This window comes from Centruroides vittatus, unplaced genomic scaffold, assembly GCF_030686945.1.
Source record: "Centruroides vittatus isolate TY-2023 unplaced genomic scaffold, ASM3068694v2 contig_82, whole genome shotgun sequence".
Lineage (NCBI taxonomy): Eukaryota > Metazoa > Arthropoda > Arachnida > Scorpiones > Buthidae > Centruroides > Centruroides vittatus.
The window spans coordinates 1,273,709-1,292,951 of record NW_027122533.1 but is presented as its reverse complement, the minus strand read 5'-3'; the positions used below and the strand labels follow the sequence as shown (position 1 = coordinate 1,292,951).

Genomic DNA, 19,243 nt, shown 5'->3' with positions numbered 1-19,243 from the left:
AACCGTTAAATATTTACAGAAATGAGATATTTTTAGACCGTTAATTGAAGTAGCATACATGAAAAATATTAGTCATTCTTTAGCAATTACTCAAACACACTGAAAATTATTTAGTTACATAAATAATTTGTACTGTTCGTTATGTCTGTGCACAGATGTTTGTTTTATATATCACTGAAGTTTTTTAAAACATTTTCTGCGTCGTGGGATGTAAGTGGACGTTTTTCTAAAATCTATTTTGGGTTAAGCTATGTCATGAATAAACAGACTGGATGATGAAAAACGAGGACAGACGTCCTTGTAAAAAATTCCTTAAATTTCTCGACACATTCTAATGCGACAAAGAATGACACCATAATCGCTCAATCATCAGCCATCAAATATATTATTAAATTATATATTTTATTTTATATAAAAAACAACTATTGATATTAGAAAATAACAAAAAAAAATCCTGCATAGTAAGTATCAATACAAAGTATACAGTAGAAATTATTTTGACCGAATTAATTATTACTTACTTGAGGAATGATGGATATTTTACTACGTAGATCCCGAAGACCGATTTCCTTAGTGTCGATTCCATCGATGGTGATTGTTCCCGTTGGCTCCGTCATGCGAAATAACGAAGCAATTATAGAACTCTTTCCTGCACCTGTTCTTCCAACAATTCCAATCTGATCAATTCCAATTAAAGAACAATGTCAGACAATAGTTATAAGTAACACTTATTTAATTGCAGATGTTATACCTTTTCTCCTGAGCGAATATGAAATGTCAAGTTCTTTAAAACAATATTTTTATCCTTAGAATATTGTAAAGAAACATTATCGAAATGAATTTCTCCTCTTTGTGGCCAGTCTCTTGGTGGCCGCTTATCGAGTGAACTTTCGTACGATGCTTCCGATTTTAATTTGCTGTAGTTCAATACGCGTTTAACAGAATTCATCTGAAAAATTAACTTTCTATGAAATAAGTATGAAGTAACAATATGTATTATCCAAAGTTATATATAAAGTATATATTTATTAAACTAACGACAGAAATATTTTTATAGGAATAGGTGCAGTAAAAATGCTCTATGTTTAGTCTATTTTTTCCTTGAAATATGCGTATATTATTTGTAAAAATTTATAACTTTTCAGAAATGAAAATACTTCTTACTATTTCTTTATTTTTTCTGTAAGCTTTAAACATTTCCTCCTTATTTTTCTAAAATTTATCGAATATTTGTTTTAATTGTTTGTCGAATATCACTTTGTTTATACACAGATTTTTAAATCGCTTTTAATATTCAAAGATTTTACTGTTATATCCTTAATAAATGTATGTGGAATAAAGCTTTAAAATTATTATTGTTAGAATATACTGAAATAAGTACATCTTTTATACAATATTTTTTTAACATCAGATAGTGCAGTTTGTAAGTAGAAAGATGTAATTTTTATCCATTGAAAACGATGAAATTATTAATCTAGCATAACATATATTAACATCTTTAGTTATTCAAATATTGCCATTTTATGTAGTAAATTTAATCAGAATAAATAAACAAAGAGTAATTTTATATATTACAAAATGTTTTCAATTTTACAGATATTACACTAGTGCAAACACAAACATTGTATTCGCACTAGTTTTACATAGACAGCATACTTGTAACAATTTTAGATATTTTTTCTAAAAGGAATCACTTCCTGTATAATTAAAATAATTGGAGGAAAGTTGATTAAAGGACAATTTGAAAGAAATGTTTTACGTGTCTCATCAGCACTTCAGTTAACTCCAAATTCAAGAGTGTCTTAATTAATTAGTATTTTTGGAAGCAAGAAATTCTATGCAACTGAACAGATGGCGTTGTACATGCATCATCTATTCTGATAATTTTCTTTAAATCTATTTTACATTTATTTTGCACAATAATTAATTATATTCCATAAGTCTCATTTGTTGCTTAGATTACTATTTTTATTGTATAAAGGAGAAAGTACAAGCTTGCTTTGAAATTAACTCTCGCAGGAAATGATCTCATATTCCAAGTGTAATTCTTGAATGATAATAATGCCAGGAATTTTCCACACACGGTGAGTAAAGGGTTTGATAAGTCACGAAATAAAGTCAAATTGTACAACTGTATTTACATTGTGCTGCTTATATTAATAATTGAACAAATTAGATAAGTATAGTTGTATGTTAGGAGAATAGAGAAATGAATTACAGGGAGATAAATAGATGACTTCATGGATATCTGAAGCAATATTATGAATACACATTAAGTAATGAAAAAGTAAAAGAAAAAAAAATTTTTGATAAATTATGAAATAATAAAAGCATGAAATTTTGATTATAGAACGAAAACAAATCTGCGGAAACAGAACATTTCGATGCAGACAATAATCAATTTATTTTTCAAAAAATAGAAACATACTAACTACAAAAATAAATAAAAAATATGTTCGTTTTTGGAAAACAAAGTATTTTACATGATTAAAATTCTGTCTTACAGACATTATATAAATATTTTTATAAATATAACACTAAATAATTTATGCATGATACGGTAATAAATGTGGTTAAAAACTTTTTCATAGGAAATTTTAATTAGTCATAATGTTTGTTTTATAATTATTACCTGAAATTCCACATCAGAGGTGTATCTAATGAGGTGTTGAAAATACAAAAAGAGTAATATGCCATAATTGATAACAAGTCCAATTTGGCTTCCTGCATCATCTAAATTTGCAATTATAAATTTACAGTTACTTATATTATTGACAATTTACATTAAAATACACCACTCACCTGCATCAATTGAAACACTGAAAATAATAACAGTGATAATTAGATTTATGTAACAAATGATGTGACCGTATAAGGACATCCATCGATTTAAAGCCAGGAAAAAAAACCATGTTGCAGTATGCTTATCCTGATACTTATTAAACAAAGACTTAAATTTACTTTCAGCGTGGAAAGCCCTAATGGTTGTAAGTCCGTAAAGAGATACACTCAGGTGAGAAAATACTGGACTTCTTGCTATTAAAAGAAATATCTAAATATAATTCAATTATTTACGCGAAAATTTCTTAAATGCAAAAATATTTGCTTATTATATTTAAGAAAGTAATAAAAAAAATTATTATCTAAAAATACACTTTTATTTGAAGAGTATATTAAGCCAGCTGCGAAGATATAATTTATTAATTTTTAATTTCCCTTAGTTTAAATTCAATTTGAAGATATCGTTTACAAAATGTTATATAGCACTGTATAAAAATACATATAAACACAACAATAATACATTCATATATTATTGTTGCAGAATTTTCAGAATAAAATATTAACCATAGAATAATATTTTCTTAGTTTGGTAAATTTCATTACCATGTGTTTAACTATTAAATAAATGATAGTAATAAGAATCACATGACTTACATGTAACGAATTTTCCCCGATAAGTGATTACCTTGTCATCACCACATATGTTCTGAAAATGGTAACGTAATGTTCTGAAAATGGTAATGTTATTATAACACCGAACTTACGATCTTTATGTCTACTGAAAGATGTGCAGCGTGGTAAAGGCGAATGACTGTTTCTGCAGTGAAGAGATAATTAATATGAAATTTGAAGCAGACAGTTTGTTACCAGTTCAGCCACCAAGTGGAAAGCTATGAATATGCTCTATAACTGCGACTGCCATTGCAATGTTTATTATTTCTTTATTTATTTAATTTAAAGTAAGAAGGCTGTCTAGACGACTTAGCCATGGAAGGAGGGGGAGAGAGGGATGGGGAGAATTGAAAGTAAGAAAGGAAGGAAGGTGGTAGGGAAGAGGTCACAATGTGTCCTACAACGCATTAGTTGAAATAGTATAGAAACATTTACATATGTACAATTGCCAATTTGGCTATGGATTATACAGTTAACCGATTTCAGTTACCTACAATGCTGTTAGGATTAAAAAATAATAATAAATAATAATTATTATACCACACTTTTGCGATAGAAGAATTGGTTACAGCTGGCCGAAATACACCGACATCAAGGCAAGGGAACAACATCAAGTTGAATATACCCATGAACGGCTGCCCATCTCTTACAAGAAGTATAATAATAAGACCATTAAATCCATCCTGTGGGAAGAACTCTTTGCCTCATGGCAAAATGTGTGGAGACATAACAGCTCAGTCACTTCTGACTTCATCCCAAACATCAAAGAATTCGCGAAGTATAAGTGGTACACTCCCGGCCACCACATCTCACAGTTCCTCTCCAACTATGGGAGGTTTTACGCCTACCTAGATAGGTTCAAGCATACCTCCAACCCCCATTGCTCAACGTGTGGCACCCTGGATAGCAACATCCATTATCTCCTGCAGTGTCCTATGCTAGAGTCTGAAAGACTTCACCTAAAGATCACCATAGAGGCCCACAACTACAGCTGGCCCCCTGACAACTTGGAATGCCTGCTCAAACAAAGTGAGAATTACAGTGCCTTCAAGCATCTAGTGTCAACATACTTCAAGAAAACCATGGTCCCTGCATACTAACATTTCTGTCAGCCAATTCATCACATCTCTAGGGTAGTCTGCTGCCTTAGAGCCTCTTCTTTGTACTTTTTGCCACATCCACAGTGTTAACTATGTACTCCATCTCTTTTAGTATATTGTATTTGTATATATGTGTACCTTGTATGTATTCATTTTTACCTTTGTTCCGTTAGTATTTGCACTTATTTCGTTGCTGTTTTTTATTTATTTGTTTATTTGATTTACTTATTTATTTTCTGTATATACTTTTCGTAATCATTCATAAACTGTGTTTCAGTTGACTGAAGAAAATTAGTGATGAAATTTGCCATGTGTCCGAGAAAATACGCCATATAGTTTGTGTTCAAGTTGCAGAATAAGCACCGGCATGGTTTCATAAACACTACAATTTATTGTTTATTTATTTATTTTTTTCTTCATATACTTTTTTATCATTCATAAACTGTTTTATATTGTTGTCTTGTATATCCTCTTTTGTATAGTCAATTTGAATTATTAATCATGTATACCGTTTTCCTTATTTGTTTTACTACTTTATGTAAAATACTACCATTGTCGAGACTTCTCCCGGCTATGTTTATTACGGTACCGGGCATGTACCTTTATGTATTTTATATTTTACTTTAATAAATAACTGAACTGAACTGCCCCTACGGGTGTACAACAATAACGTGTCCAAAGTGGTCATGCAGAGAGAGTCCTGGGCTAGCATTGACAGAGTATGTGTCGATACACCTAGTCAATTAATCTGAATACAGTCACCTGGATGTATTGTGTTGGAGGATGTTGCAGCGATCGGTATAAGTCTCTAGTTGCCTAAAGTTCTCTTTACTGGAGCTGAAGATGTCCAGTTGAGGTGGCCAGCTTTGTCCTTTGGACAGAAAGTAGCCTATGAGGACCTTCCTTTCCATATTGTGAAGAGGGCAATCTAATAACACATGCAGAGCGTCTCCTACTGCTGCCTTGTCACAATCACAATGGTCGAGGGTGCGTTTTTTAATTCGATGCAGGTAGCTCGGCAGATTGCCATGAGCTTGAGACAACTGATGACAGGCCATGTCATCAGTTGTGTCAAGCTGTACGTAGGTAATATATAGTTCATTTTTTGACGATGTTTTATAGAGGGCAGGAAGCGGTAAGTCGTCCTAGCCGTGGAGAAGAAGTTCATTGCAATGTTTAAAGGCAAGGATATTCAATGACATCATCCTCCTATGGACCAGAGAGCTTTGAAAGAAGTAATGCATCTAAGTGGTATCTTCTATGGGACTGTCTGGTAATTGCTAAGAGTAGTCATTCGTAGAAAAATTGAACATTTTCAAGAAATATTCCAATCAGATATTTCAAGTGGAAAGAATTTGCATAATGACTCTTTCAAGGAATTAAAGAATGCAATATCTGGTTTTCAAATTTTATGTAAATGGCTGACATAGATTTTACTTGAAATGGCGATGTAAACATCAAAACGTGTATAATTTGAACAATAAAGATTTTTTTAAGCTTTCACAGAAGCTTCTTTTAATCACTGAAAATAAAAGTTGTAGTATGGATCTGCTTTTTTTGTGATACAATATTATTGTTTAATTTCTCTATCGAAATTTTAACTATCACAAGTCAGAGTTATGCGACAGTTTTACAAAACTGTATCATTTATAGCCTTAGATGTTGTTAAAATCGTGTAAAATGGAAATTTACCCATGTTGTTTTCCTATAAAACAACTGTCACTGTTATTGTTTGCAGGGTACCGAAACATAATCTGTCACATTCAGCATGAATGGCAATCTACATTTTCAGAGTTAACAAATTTTTAGAGATTACTCAACATCATCGGCAATGCTAGAAGAATCTGTGTGACAGGATATGTAAAGTGTAAGTGAAAAATTTCATTTCATGCTGTTCAATAGGTTTTTACTTGTCTTCAAGCCATGCTTGAGAAAAGGAAGCTGAAAAATTGAACATATCCTATAATGCTTTGAGACATTACAGCTCAAAGCAGAACCTGCTGAACAGAATTGTAACGAAGTTTAACACTTTTTCTGGCAATCACTCCCGGAAAAATCAATGCATTTCCATTTATTGTTGTTAACATACATCAGAAATTAATAAAATATCAACGTTTTTAATGTTCTGTAAATTAATTTTTACATTTAACTTAACTTTTTCTAGTGTTTACTAAACATAGTGTTTTATGACTAGTATGAGTTATTCCAGTTAATAAACTAAAAATTTGTAAATATATAATAATTATAATAATAATAACAATAACAATAAGTTGACAAAACTGGGTCAAACAGCTGGTTAGCTCGGGAATGCTTCTTTGGGGAGACAGAAAGGATTCATGATCGCCATACAGGAACAAGTCATAAATACTAAAAACTACACAAAACACATACTCAAGATGCAACACTCACAAATGACACATGCAGAAAATGTCACGTCATGCAAGAAACTATACAATACATCACCTCTGGTTGCAAGCTCTTGGCACAGACAGATTATTTACACAGACATAATCAAGTAGCAAATATAATACACCAAGAGCTTGTAAAGAAACACAAATTAGTAGACATCCACGAGCCATACTACAAATACATTCCACAGACAGTATTGGAAAACAACACGCACAAAATGTACTACGACAGAGCCATAATCACAGATAAAACAATTTATCACAACAGACCAGATATCGCACTCATCGACAAACAAAATAAAATCACATACATTATAGACATATCTACTCCAAACACTCACAATATACAAAACGCATGCACTGAAAAAATTAGCAAGTACACAGAACTCGCCCAGGAAATAAGGCATCTGTGGAGGATGGATAGGGTGCTTATTGTACCTGTTGTTCTCTCCGCTACAGGTGTCATATCACACACACTACACAAAAGCCTGGGCACATTACAATTGAATAGAAACACATACATCACACTACAGAAGGCCACTATATTGAAACATGTCATATTGTGAGAAAATTCCTGAATACAGACACACACACTGATACACTTCTTCAATTTCTGTTTTGGTTACTATGCCTTGACTTTGGTCCGGCATAGCACACAGCCACCGGTATTAACCGAGTATATCTCACTTAACCCAACATAATAATAATAATAATAATAATTTATAAAAACTTTAATATTAAATAAATGATTTATTTAAATTAACTTTGTATAAGTAAAGAGAATATAAATTATAGTTCGCCAGTTACAAGGTAAAAATCATTCATAAATATTTTAAAACTGTAATAATGATGCAGAGAATTTTGTCCATTGACATAATCGTAGATTGGCAGTTTATCCTGACATTGGGGAAAAAAAACTGTAGCTATAAACATCCAAAACACCTTATTGCTGAGAACAACTATTTATTAACTACAACTAACGTTTTCGGCCCAATTTATGGGCTATCTTCAGGTTACAGTTGTTCGACTCTAATTGGGCCCATAAATTGTTCTTGTTCTTGTTCCCTCTTGTTCGGCCCATAAATTGGGCCGAAAACGTTAGTTGTAGTTAATAAATAGTTGTTCTCAGCAATAAGGTGTTTTGGATGTTTATAGTATATTCATTAAGAAGCTGAGTCAGAGTAAGTGAGTAAAACTGTAGCATTAAATGAAATCGAAAAAATACTCCTGTCGTGTGAAAATGCATTTCCACGATTATAGAATAAGCTCTTCTACACATGGTTTTTAAAAAACTGATTAGCAGAAATAATTAAATATTGTTTTGATCAATTTATGTGAAACTTTAACTACTTAAAATAATGTGATAACCAATTATTTTAAAATCACACTTATACCATTATATTTTCAATATTCTTCATGCAATAAAGTTAAAACGATAAACTACAGTTTACTGAAAGTACTTACATTTCCCTTCTATATGTTTTATGCTTTTCAACACTCGGCTGAACAATGTCCAAAAAGCGTAGAATACCATTGAAAGGACAAAAGTCAGTATTAGTACGTAGGGACAAAAGATTGCTTGAAGAACACACATGCCACCAACAAAAGAGTATCCCTAAAATTAGAATAACTTATAATATGATCTAGATGGGTTCATGATGTGATTATGATGATGATGATGATGATGATTATGATGATGATGATGATAAATATCTCTCCCGTGGTCACCACCTGGTTGTGGTGGGAGAGCCCAGTAATTTTACTGATCCATAGGGCAATGCAGGCTGGAGCACAAGCTCCTGGTGGGGACACCCATGCCAGTAAGGTCTATGGGGAGAAATGAAGCTAAGAGTGACCACACCCACATTCTGTGCAGATATTTATTATGGTAATAAATAGATCAAAGTGTGATACCGGCTCGAACGTCGCCTAGGTTAACAAGGTCCGCGTTCGTGGGTTAGGCAAAGACTCATGTTCCAAAAATAAGCCACAGTCTCTCTTGGTTACCAGTGGCAACAGCGGCACTGGCCCAAGGCATGCTTGGGCATGCCCAACCCAGCCTTGCTGATTCTGTGGCAATGCATCCACAGACCACAAAGGCTAAAAAGCCACGCCAATGGATGAAAAGGACAGTAGAAATGAACGAGTTTATCATCTGTACTTACTACACCATCACAAAACTTGAAACAAACATGACAGCATATAGACAACAACTACACCATAGATTCATACAACAGTATCCTCATCTCACTGTCAACAAACAAAGGGTTGTTGATCAAAAAAGAACAATTATACACAACAACTTTATATCACAAATAACACTTGAACTTATCAAACAACAGGTTGCTGATCAAATACATCAACAGACAGAAACATCAAACATTAATGAAGATCATGTAACCTGTCAGGATAATCCAGCAACAAGCATTGTTAATAACATACATACAACAATTACCATTAATGATACTACAGACACTTCCTTGTCCATCACTAATAACATAGACATGGATTTAGTTAATACGCTCTCACTTATATTTCAGGAAACACTCACTAAATATACAAGCACAGATCCCACACAACGACCACGAATACCAAAAATCAACATGTCAAAGGAAGTAGGAAAACACTAAATTATGAAAACACTCACTTACTACCACACTACGTTCATTCAATTTCTACACTCGCAGACATTCATACATTAGTTTATGCTGGGGCAGTCACAGTAGTGACACACCATGGGCTGAAAGTACAGTCTCAAACAAATACACAGAAAACACAATTTTATCACAAGCCTGCCTGGCAGAGAAGAATAGAAACACAAATAAATGACATTAGACAGAAATTAGGCAGGCTGACACAATACACTAATAACAACATAACACCCAAATTACAGAAACAGCTCAAAAACATTTCCAAAAAAATAAAAACACACACAAAACATGAACATCACAACACATGCATTACAGAATACATTGATACACTAAAACAAAAACTTGCTGCCAAAGCACGTAGACTCAAACGATACAAAACATGTACACTACGAAAACAACAAAATAAATTATTTACAAACAATGAAAAACTCTTTTACAGACAAATTAATAACAAAGCAAACACTGATACACAGCACAGTGGCACACCAACAGAAGAAGAACTCACAACATATTAGTCATCTCTTTGGTTTAGTGCTGTCATGCATAATGCTGATTCAGGCTGGATCGAGGAGGAGAACAGAAACTTGCACAACATACCAACTATGCCCTGTGCTGAAATAAACATACATGATTTCCAATACACTGTTAACAGAGCACGCAACTGGAAGACACCTGGTGTAGACAACATTCACAATTTCTGGTACAAAAAGTTCACATCACTGCACCAGGAACTAGCTAAACATCTAACACACATCATCATCAATCCACAAGACATGCCAAATTTTCTTACTCAGGGCATAACTACATGAAACCTAAAAACAACAATACCACAGACCCCACACAATACAGACCAATTACATGTCTTCCAACACTCTACAAATTATTGACATCCTGTATCGCAAACAAAATATACAAAAATGTTGAAGAACATGACATTCTAACGGAACAACAAAAAATTTGCCGTAGAAATCACAAGGGATGCAAAGAACCGTCTCTCATAGATTCAGTCATTCTACAGCAAGTACACAAACAACACAGAAACATACACATGGCATATATAGACAACAGAAAAGCATTCCACAGTGTTCCACACAGTCGGCTGCTACATATTCTACACATGTACAAAATACATCTATCACTTATTACATTCTTCCAAAACACCATGCAGCACTGGAGAACAACACTACATCTCAGGGTTCATAACACTTCCATACAAACAAACCAAATCTTTATTAGGCAAGGAATTGTTCAAGGAGATACCTTGAGTCCTCTCTGGTTTTGCCTAGCCCTGAATCCATTATCCAACACGTAAAACAACACGCAATATGGTTACAATATCAGACATGAAAAAACAAGACATGAAAAAACAACACAGTATACACTGTCACATCTGATGTACATGGATGACATAAAACTTTACGCATCCACACAAAAACAACTTCATCAACTCCTACAAATCACACATTCATACACCAAGGACATACAAATAGAATTTGGCCTAGGTAAATGCAAAACACTTCACATAGAAAAAGAAATCTTGAAAAAAGAAGATTTTGCGCTTGGAAATAGAAACATTATTGAATCCATGGAAGAGGGCAAGTTCTACAAGTATTTAGGATTCCAACACGCCAAACAAACAGAACATGCACAAATAAAGCAAAGATTAATTAAAGAATACCAAAGTAAGTTAAATGCTATTCTTAGAGCAGAGTTAAATGCAAAACACACAGTTAAAGCAATAAACACATATGTCATCCCAGTATTCACATATTCTTTTGGAGTTATACATTGGACTCACACAGATCTCGAGCAACTCCAATGGAAAACAAGAACAATACTTACTACGCATAAACAACATCATCATAAATCTGCCACAGAAAGATTAACCCTTCCACGTAAAGATGGCGGACGTCACCTCATTGAAATAGCTAGCCTTCACTACAAACAAATACAGCCACTGCATAATAATAATAATTATGCCAGAAACTATACAAGACATCACCTCTGGTTGCAAGCTCTTGGCACAAACAGATTATTTACACAGACATAATCAAGTAGCAAATATAATACACCAAGAGCTTGCAAAGAAACACAAATTAGTATACATTCACGAACCATACTACAAATATATTCCACAGACAGTATTGGAAAATAACACGCACAAAATGTACTACGACAGAGCCATAATCACAGATAAAACAATTTACCACAATAGACCAGACATCACACTCATCGACAAACACAATAAAATCACATACATTATAGGCATATCTACTCCAAACACTCACAATATACAAAACGCATGCACTGAAAAAATTAGCAAGTACACAGAACTCGCCCAGGAAACAAGGCATCTGTGGAGGATGAATAGGGTGCTTACTGTACCTGTTGTTCTCTCCTCTACAGGTGTCATACCACACACACTACACAAAAGCCTGGGCACATTACAATTGAATCGAAACACATACATCACACTACAGAAGGCCACTATATTGAGTAAATGTCATATTGTTCACCGAAATTTTTCAAAAATTAACAAAGTGTCTCTTTGATAAACAAGTCAAGCTATTCCAAGATAATACAGGATCATGCACGTTGAAGCAGACGATAGTCTGTTTCAGAATCGCTGACGAAAGGCTTATTTACCCAATCGATCAACCTTGCTGTTTCGAATTTGTCTATGGTTGAGCAATTTAAACATAATTTGATGGGTAAAATTTGTTAAAAATGACAACAGTTAAGAAGATTTAAGACAATGTTTAGAGATTTGGTGAACTCGTTTTTCAAATACCATATACAGGTATATTTTGAGTCACATCGTTCCCGATTATACGTCGTTTGTCAAAAAACAAAAATCAAGTTTTAGTCATTTTATTCGATTTTACATCTGTCCGCCACATATGTTGAAATCGTAATATCACTAGAAAAGCGTTAAAAACATATTAAAATATGCACATTTACAGTAAATATTAATATAATCATCATAAATCCTAGAAAACGAAACATGAAAACACCTGTGTTTCTGTGTTGTCGTCTTATTTAGCGGTTTTTAAGTGCTTGTTATTGGCGTTTTCCACCGTAGTTTCGACTTACGTTGTAACTACACAAGTAAATTCGACTTACGTCGTTTTTCGACTTACATCGCCTCTCCTGGAACCAATTACCGACGTAAGGCGACGTATATGAAGTGTTGAATATGACACTTCATATACAATGTCCTGTATATGAAGTGTTTATTACTGGCATAAGTTTATATATTTGAAATTAATGTAAACTTACTATTATTGCAAAGTAACAACAGTTAGGTAAGATATCATCCATGTTATTAACATCTTTAGAAAACCGATTTAACACGTTTCCTAAAAATATAAATAACAAATAACAATTAAATTTATTTCTTATATAAAAATATTTATGTTGATAACTTAAAACAAACAAACAAACACAAAAAATAATTTATTGTGACATCCTCACAATGCGAGACTGCAATTTTTAAACATATTTTTAATTTATTTAATTTAATATATATGCTCTCCATTTCAAATTAGTAGTGTCATCTTCATGTAATAATACTTTTTAGTTAGCAATGGAATCCAGTCAATCATCTGTCTAATTTTTTTAACTGGAAACGATTTAAATTGAAATAACTGACCTCCGGTGTAAAACGAATGTTAATTGCGGCCGCTTGCACTTAAGACTTCCATATCTGTTCTGTTTCATTTGTCTAACTCCCTTCTCAAACAGACAGAAGACAGTGGAAATTTATAGGTCTACATCTACAACCTTTTCAAATTACAGCCCGGAAAAAAATAATTTATTGAGACTCACGAACTACCTCAGCTGGAAACAGGGCGTCACAATTTTACGTGAAAATACTTGTCCACTGCGAAACTTTTCAACAGCATTTGGGAGTGAGAAGGTAGAAAGATACTTAATTTCTCAGAGTTTTATGAAATTTTATACTCTAACAAATAACGAATATCTGTGATATCACGAATGGCATAAAAGTTTTTCGTGTAAAATAGAATTACAAGAGAATGTATTTATTTTCGTGATTTTAATTTTATCTAAAAAATTATTCTAAATTTTATCAGAACAATTTTACATTATAACGTTTTAAATAAGTTTACATACCAACAGGATTATTGTCAAAAAATGATATTGGAGTTCGAATAATACAACGGAACATATTGTTATGAAGTTTGGTAGATGCAGCTGTAAAAAATTTCAACAATAGTAAACCCGTAAGTAACATGGTGAAACACACTGCACATATCAATCCAAAATAGACATATACGTTGAATTCGTCACTCTGATAAAAATTTCTGCCTTCACTAATGTTAAAAACTGTTGTGTTAGATGTAATATCAATTTTCTCTTTATTTTTGCTATAACTTCTTCTATCTTGTAACCTTTAAACATAAAAACAGTAAATTCTTAATTTTTTTTAGTATTTTGTTAAGATTGATATACAGGTAAAGAAATTAACGTAAAAAAATATAAGTAATATGTATAAAAAGTGATAAATTATTGAATATACATCCGCTCATATCCATGGAATAATTTCACTAAAAATTTAAGCATATAATTTATCGAGAAATGAACGTCAGAGCTATATCATAATTATGCAAGTGAGAATATTGCAGATAAACTTTCCATGGTATCATTCGTTAACTCTGTCCACGTTTTTACATTTTACCAATCTGCAGAGAAGACAGATGTTAACCTCTTAACAGTGGAACAGTCGGTCTCGGCTCTACCAGTTAGTTGTGGAGATAAACCGTGGGAATTTTTTTAAGAATTTTCCCACGCGTTTTTCTCGTTTCCGTTTAGGAAAAAAAATTTTTAAACAGTTACGACTTGTAAAGAAAAAATCGTTCTTTATTATCACATAATTTTTTTATATATGAATTTTTTTCGCGGTAATTTTTTGCTAAATTTTTTTTTTCAAATTTATATTAAATTCTTTTTTGATTTTCCATCCGATACGATTTTTTCAAAACTTTTGAATTTATTTTCAATTTTATAAAATTTTTTAAAGTTTTAGGCATTTAAGTAATGACGATTTTTTCCAACCTGCGAATCAAATTCAAGAAAATGTAATTGACAGTTAACGAATTTCATCCACAACAATAGAAGACGTAAAGGTTGTTATGACTACAACTGGCGGCCTTTCCCCCCAGACTGAAATGTGGGTGAAGGTCGTCTCGTGTTCTACTTTCTGTAGAAGTGACGTAATCATTGTAAATAAAAGAAAATTTCAGTATATCGTTTATTTAAAATTTTAAAATTCCTTGTTCAAATTTACGCCGAAATATTAAAGCGAATTAAAATATTAGCATTTTGTAAATAAACTTACTTGACATATAATAAATTTAAATAAATTAATCTTTAAGAAACAACAAAACAATAAAAAAATGTAGAAATATTTTTATATTCATCTTCACATTTATAACATATGTTATCGTCATTGACCGATATTTAATTTTAAAAACAATTTTCACAATTGGCATGCATCAGAAAAAGAAAGCATAACTTCCCTAAAACACACTTCATTGAGAAGGTCCGCTTCACTCTGAGAAAGCCGACAGTTTTATGTCAGAAATCCAATGTGTGACCTACTTTCTCTAACGTAGTGAAACAAAGTAAGTTGCAGTACAACAATACACATAAACATAAATAAATTAGTAGCCCAATAATACATACTTTCATTTAAATCCATATGTTATATCCAAAAGTCAGTTTTCCCAAATTGTCGAAAAATAAATTATTTTCAACTTTTCTTTCTGAATTTAGAAGTAATTCACAGTAAACTTTATGCCTTAAAATATCCATTGCAATCAACGCAAAATGTATGAATCCACGTAATAAAAAATTATCGCAGTGAACTTCGAAAAAACGAGAAACAGAGAATTATCAAACCGCACTTTACGAAATCTGGCGCGAACTGTCGTATACAATAAACAAAACGAAAATGCTCTTGTCCAATGTCATCACGTGACAAAAAGTTTCTAAATAAACGCTAAAAGTTTTAAAGAATTCTTTCACAAAAACCGATGAATTTAATTAATACACAATAACTAAATCTGCTTAATAAAGGTTAATAATTTTCCATTATAATTATGCAAATTAGATATAAAAAAGATCATCGCGCAAATTCTCCCGCGAACCATGGATGACTCTTACGTCATCTGGATTGAAGTTTCCTGCAAAATACTGAAAATTTTTATATAATTATTTTACTAATTCAGCCAAATTTAAATAATATAAAATGTCTAGATCTGTTTAATAAAGATTAGTAATGTACTATCATTAATATGCAAATTAGATATGACAAAGATCACTGTGGAAAAATTCCCGCCAAGATAAAAATAGCTTTCGGTCACGTGATCACCAAGAAATACGCCTTAAATTTAATGTTTGTGTACAAATTAATATATTTTAACTAATGTCATCGTTTAAAATTTGATGTTTCTGTAAAAATTAGTAAATTGTAACAAATTTCATCAAAGACAACAGAATAATTTTCAGCTTATAAAAACTCTACAATAAATGATTATTTCTTCGAAAGACGTCGATATGCACGAATAAATAATAAATATACAATAATGCTTTTATCCATTTTAAGTGGATATTGTAAACATTAAGCTATTTAATTTGTTTGGCTTTTATAATTTCGTTTCCGAATATTTTACTGTGAAATTCCATTTAGTAAACAGAAACAAAGACAAGCTATTAGTTATAAACAGGACAATAGAATAATTTTTACGTAAATTGAGTGAAAATACAGAAAAAAACGAATTATATCAAAGATGGGACGAATAAGCTAACATCCCTTCAACAGAGCTCATATACTCATTGTCATTCTCAGCCTGGTTCCCATTTCGACTGTTTTATCTTGGTAAAAAGTTATTTTTACCAAGATACCGGATAAAAGAATTTCCGGATAAAAGAATTCTTTTAATAAAACCCTTTTTAAAAAAATACCCGAGTTCGTAACACCCTTTCTTAAAAAGTCAACAATAAATAAACTCTAAAAATGGCCGCTTTCTTTCGTTCGGTTATATCCGTATTAATGCACTTAATGCGATTTTCTTAAAAGTATGTCGTTTTTAATACGTTAATTCGCATAATTTGCCGTCGTTCTTCGTAAAAAGAACTTTTTCTTATTAATTGCCGTAAACATTTTATTTAAAACACATTTCTATTAATTAAACGCAATCATTTATGCTTTGGTTTTAAATAACTAAGTACTTATTCTATGATAGATTTACAACGTGTCCGGCTCAAAGATCTAATTTCGAAATTAATCGAATATCGAAAAGATTTAAGATGTTTATTGTAACATTTAATTATTCCAAATTATAAATACCACTCGGATAAAGAAAATAAAATTGTTTTTTATAGCGCTTTCGTGAGATAGAACTGTAGGTCACGTGATAATCCGAAGATCATCTCTCAGTAAGGGGTAATCTGTTCCGGTCTAAACTCATTTACAAAACATTGCACCTAACTTACAAGATGTATAAATTATTTGATGAAAGAGATATTTACAAAAATATATATGTAAAATAAAGCATTTAGATAAATTATATAAGCTTCTGTAAGACTATTTCGCATACGAACATTTTCCTCACTGCTTATAATAGATTCTGGCTGCAATTACAAATTTGCTAAACATTGAAAAATAAAATTTTACAGGTCGCTTTTTATATCAACTTTTCGGTCATTATTGATTATCAAAAATACCACTTTTACGAAGTGTGTTTAAACATTTCATAAAGCTGTTCATTGAAACTTCTAAATTATATTAGAACTGATATCACGTGACATAATACGTCGCCAGAGAAGTTGCAAGGAAGTTGACGAAGCTTCCGTTTCCGCTTTCCTTCAGACTCATTTACGTGGAAACGAACGTAAATTGTGGAACGTACGAAATAAGTTTGTACAAATTTTAAACCAATTTAGGTAACAGTTCGGCAAATAAATATTTGTGAATACATAAAAGCAACATTTAAAATTTTCGGATGAGTTATTAGAAATTTGAAATGAATTATAGAATGTCCTGGATAGACATATCGTGTGATTGTCTGTTTCTTCTGGCTTATTTTGTTTTTTTACGTGAAAATGTGATATCTTTTATAACTATTGATAATATAAACATTTTGTTTCGTTATATATTACCTTCAATTACAAATGCAAACTTTAACACATGGAGCATGTGAGAAAGTATTATTGTATCGTTATTACATTTTTATGAATACACCTGAGACTCGTGACAATATAGGCCTATATTAACCTACTTTAAGTGTCAATATTTTATTTAGAATCATTTTAAACGTTATTATTACATCAAATTATGAAATGGAATGTTCCAAGTATAAGAGTAAGAGGGAGGGGACAGAAGCTATGCGAGGGAAAAAAATGAGTTTTTATCTAAATTATAATAAAATTTACTTATATTTACGAGAAATATCGATAATTTTCTTCTGGAGAAATGTATCTTGATAAAATTAATTATCTATATGAATGAAACTTTCAATAATACATTAGTTACAATGACTGACGTTCCTTTCTTACCCTTTCTGTAGTATGTCTTGTGTATTAAACATAGTTTCCTAGATTATAGCATAATAATGTGTAAAAAAACGGAAAATTCTGTTAATTTGTAAACTCAAATACTATCACATAACAAGCATACTGTATCCTCTGTATATTTAAAGTCAGTTATTCGCGATTGAATTTTTCTAAATAAACCCGTTTAATCCGTAATTTGACAGAAAGAAATTGTTTATGGCGGTATTTCATATATCTAATGTTTTTCTCGTGATATTATTTCTAATATCGGAAAAAATATACATTTCTAATATGGACATACATCAATATTTTTAATTCTGAATATTATATTTCGATACTTTTATGTTTCTTCACTAAGAACAAAGTACTTTTATTTTGAAAAAATAACTTTTTACCAAGATAAAACAGTCGAAATGGGAACCAGGCTGAGAATGACAATGAGTATATGAGCTCTGTTGAAGGGATGTTAGCTTATTCGTCCCATCTTTGATATAATTCGTTTTTTTCTGTATTTTCACTCAATTTACGTAAAAATTATTCTATTGTCCTGTTTATAACTAATAGCTTGTCTTTGTTTCTGTTTACTAAATGGAATTTCACAGTAAAATATTCGGAAACGAAATTATAAAAGCCAAACAAATTAAATAGCTTAATGTTTACAATATCCACTTAAAATGGATAAAAGCATTATTGTATATTTATTATTTATTCGTGCATATCGACGTCTTTCGAAGAAATAATCATTTATTGTAGAGTTTTTATAAGCTGAAAATTATTCTGTTGTCTTTGATGAAATTTGTTACAATTTACTAATTTTTACAGAAACATCAAATTTTAAACGATGACATTAGTTAAAATATATTAATTTGTACACAAACATTAAATTTAAGGCGTATTTCTTGGTGATCACGTGACCGAAAGCTATTTTTATCTTGGCGGGAATTTTTCCACAGTGATCTTTGTCATATCTAATTTGCATATTAATGATAGTACATTACTAATCTTTATTAAACAGATCTAGACATTTTATATTATTTAAATTTGGCTGGATTAG

General features: G+C 31.5%; 1 protein-coding gene across 1 annotated transcript in view; it reads right to left on the bottom strand.

Moving 5' to 3' along the window:
* LOC136982334 (ATP-binding cassette sub-family C member 4-like) overlaps window positions 1-19,243 on the bottom strand; it is a 147,686-nt gene that overhangs the window by 9,766 nt on the left and 118,677 nt on the right. Inside the window, exons 17-23 of the mRNA XM_067278809.1 lie at window positions 13,747-14,024; window positions 12,892-12,971; window positions 8,426-8,576; window positions 2,803-3,036; window positions 2,633-2,733; window positions 752-949; window positions 522-677 (exon numbers count right to left, since the gene is read on the bottom strand). Coding sequence (XP_067134910.1) covers window positions 522-677; window positions 752-949; window positions 2,633-2,733; window positions 2,803-3,036; window positions 8,426-8,576; window positions 12,892-12,971; window positions 13,747-14,024 — 1,198 coding nt within the window. The remainder of the gene's footprint in view (window positions 1-521; window positions 678-751; window positions 950-2,632; window positions 2,734-2,802; window positions 3,037-8,425; window positions 8,577-12,891; window positions 12,972-13,746; window positions 14,025-19,243) is intronic.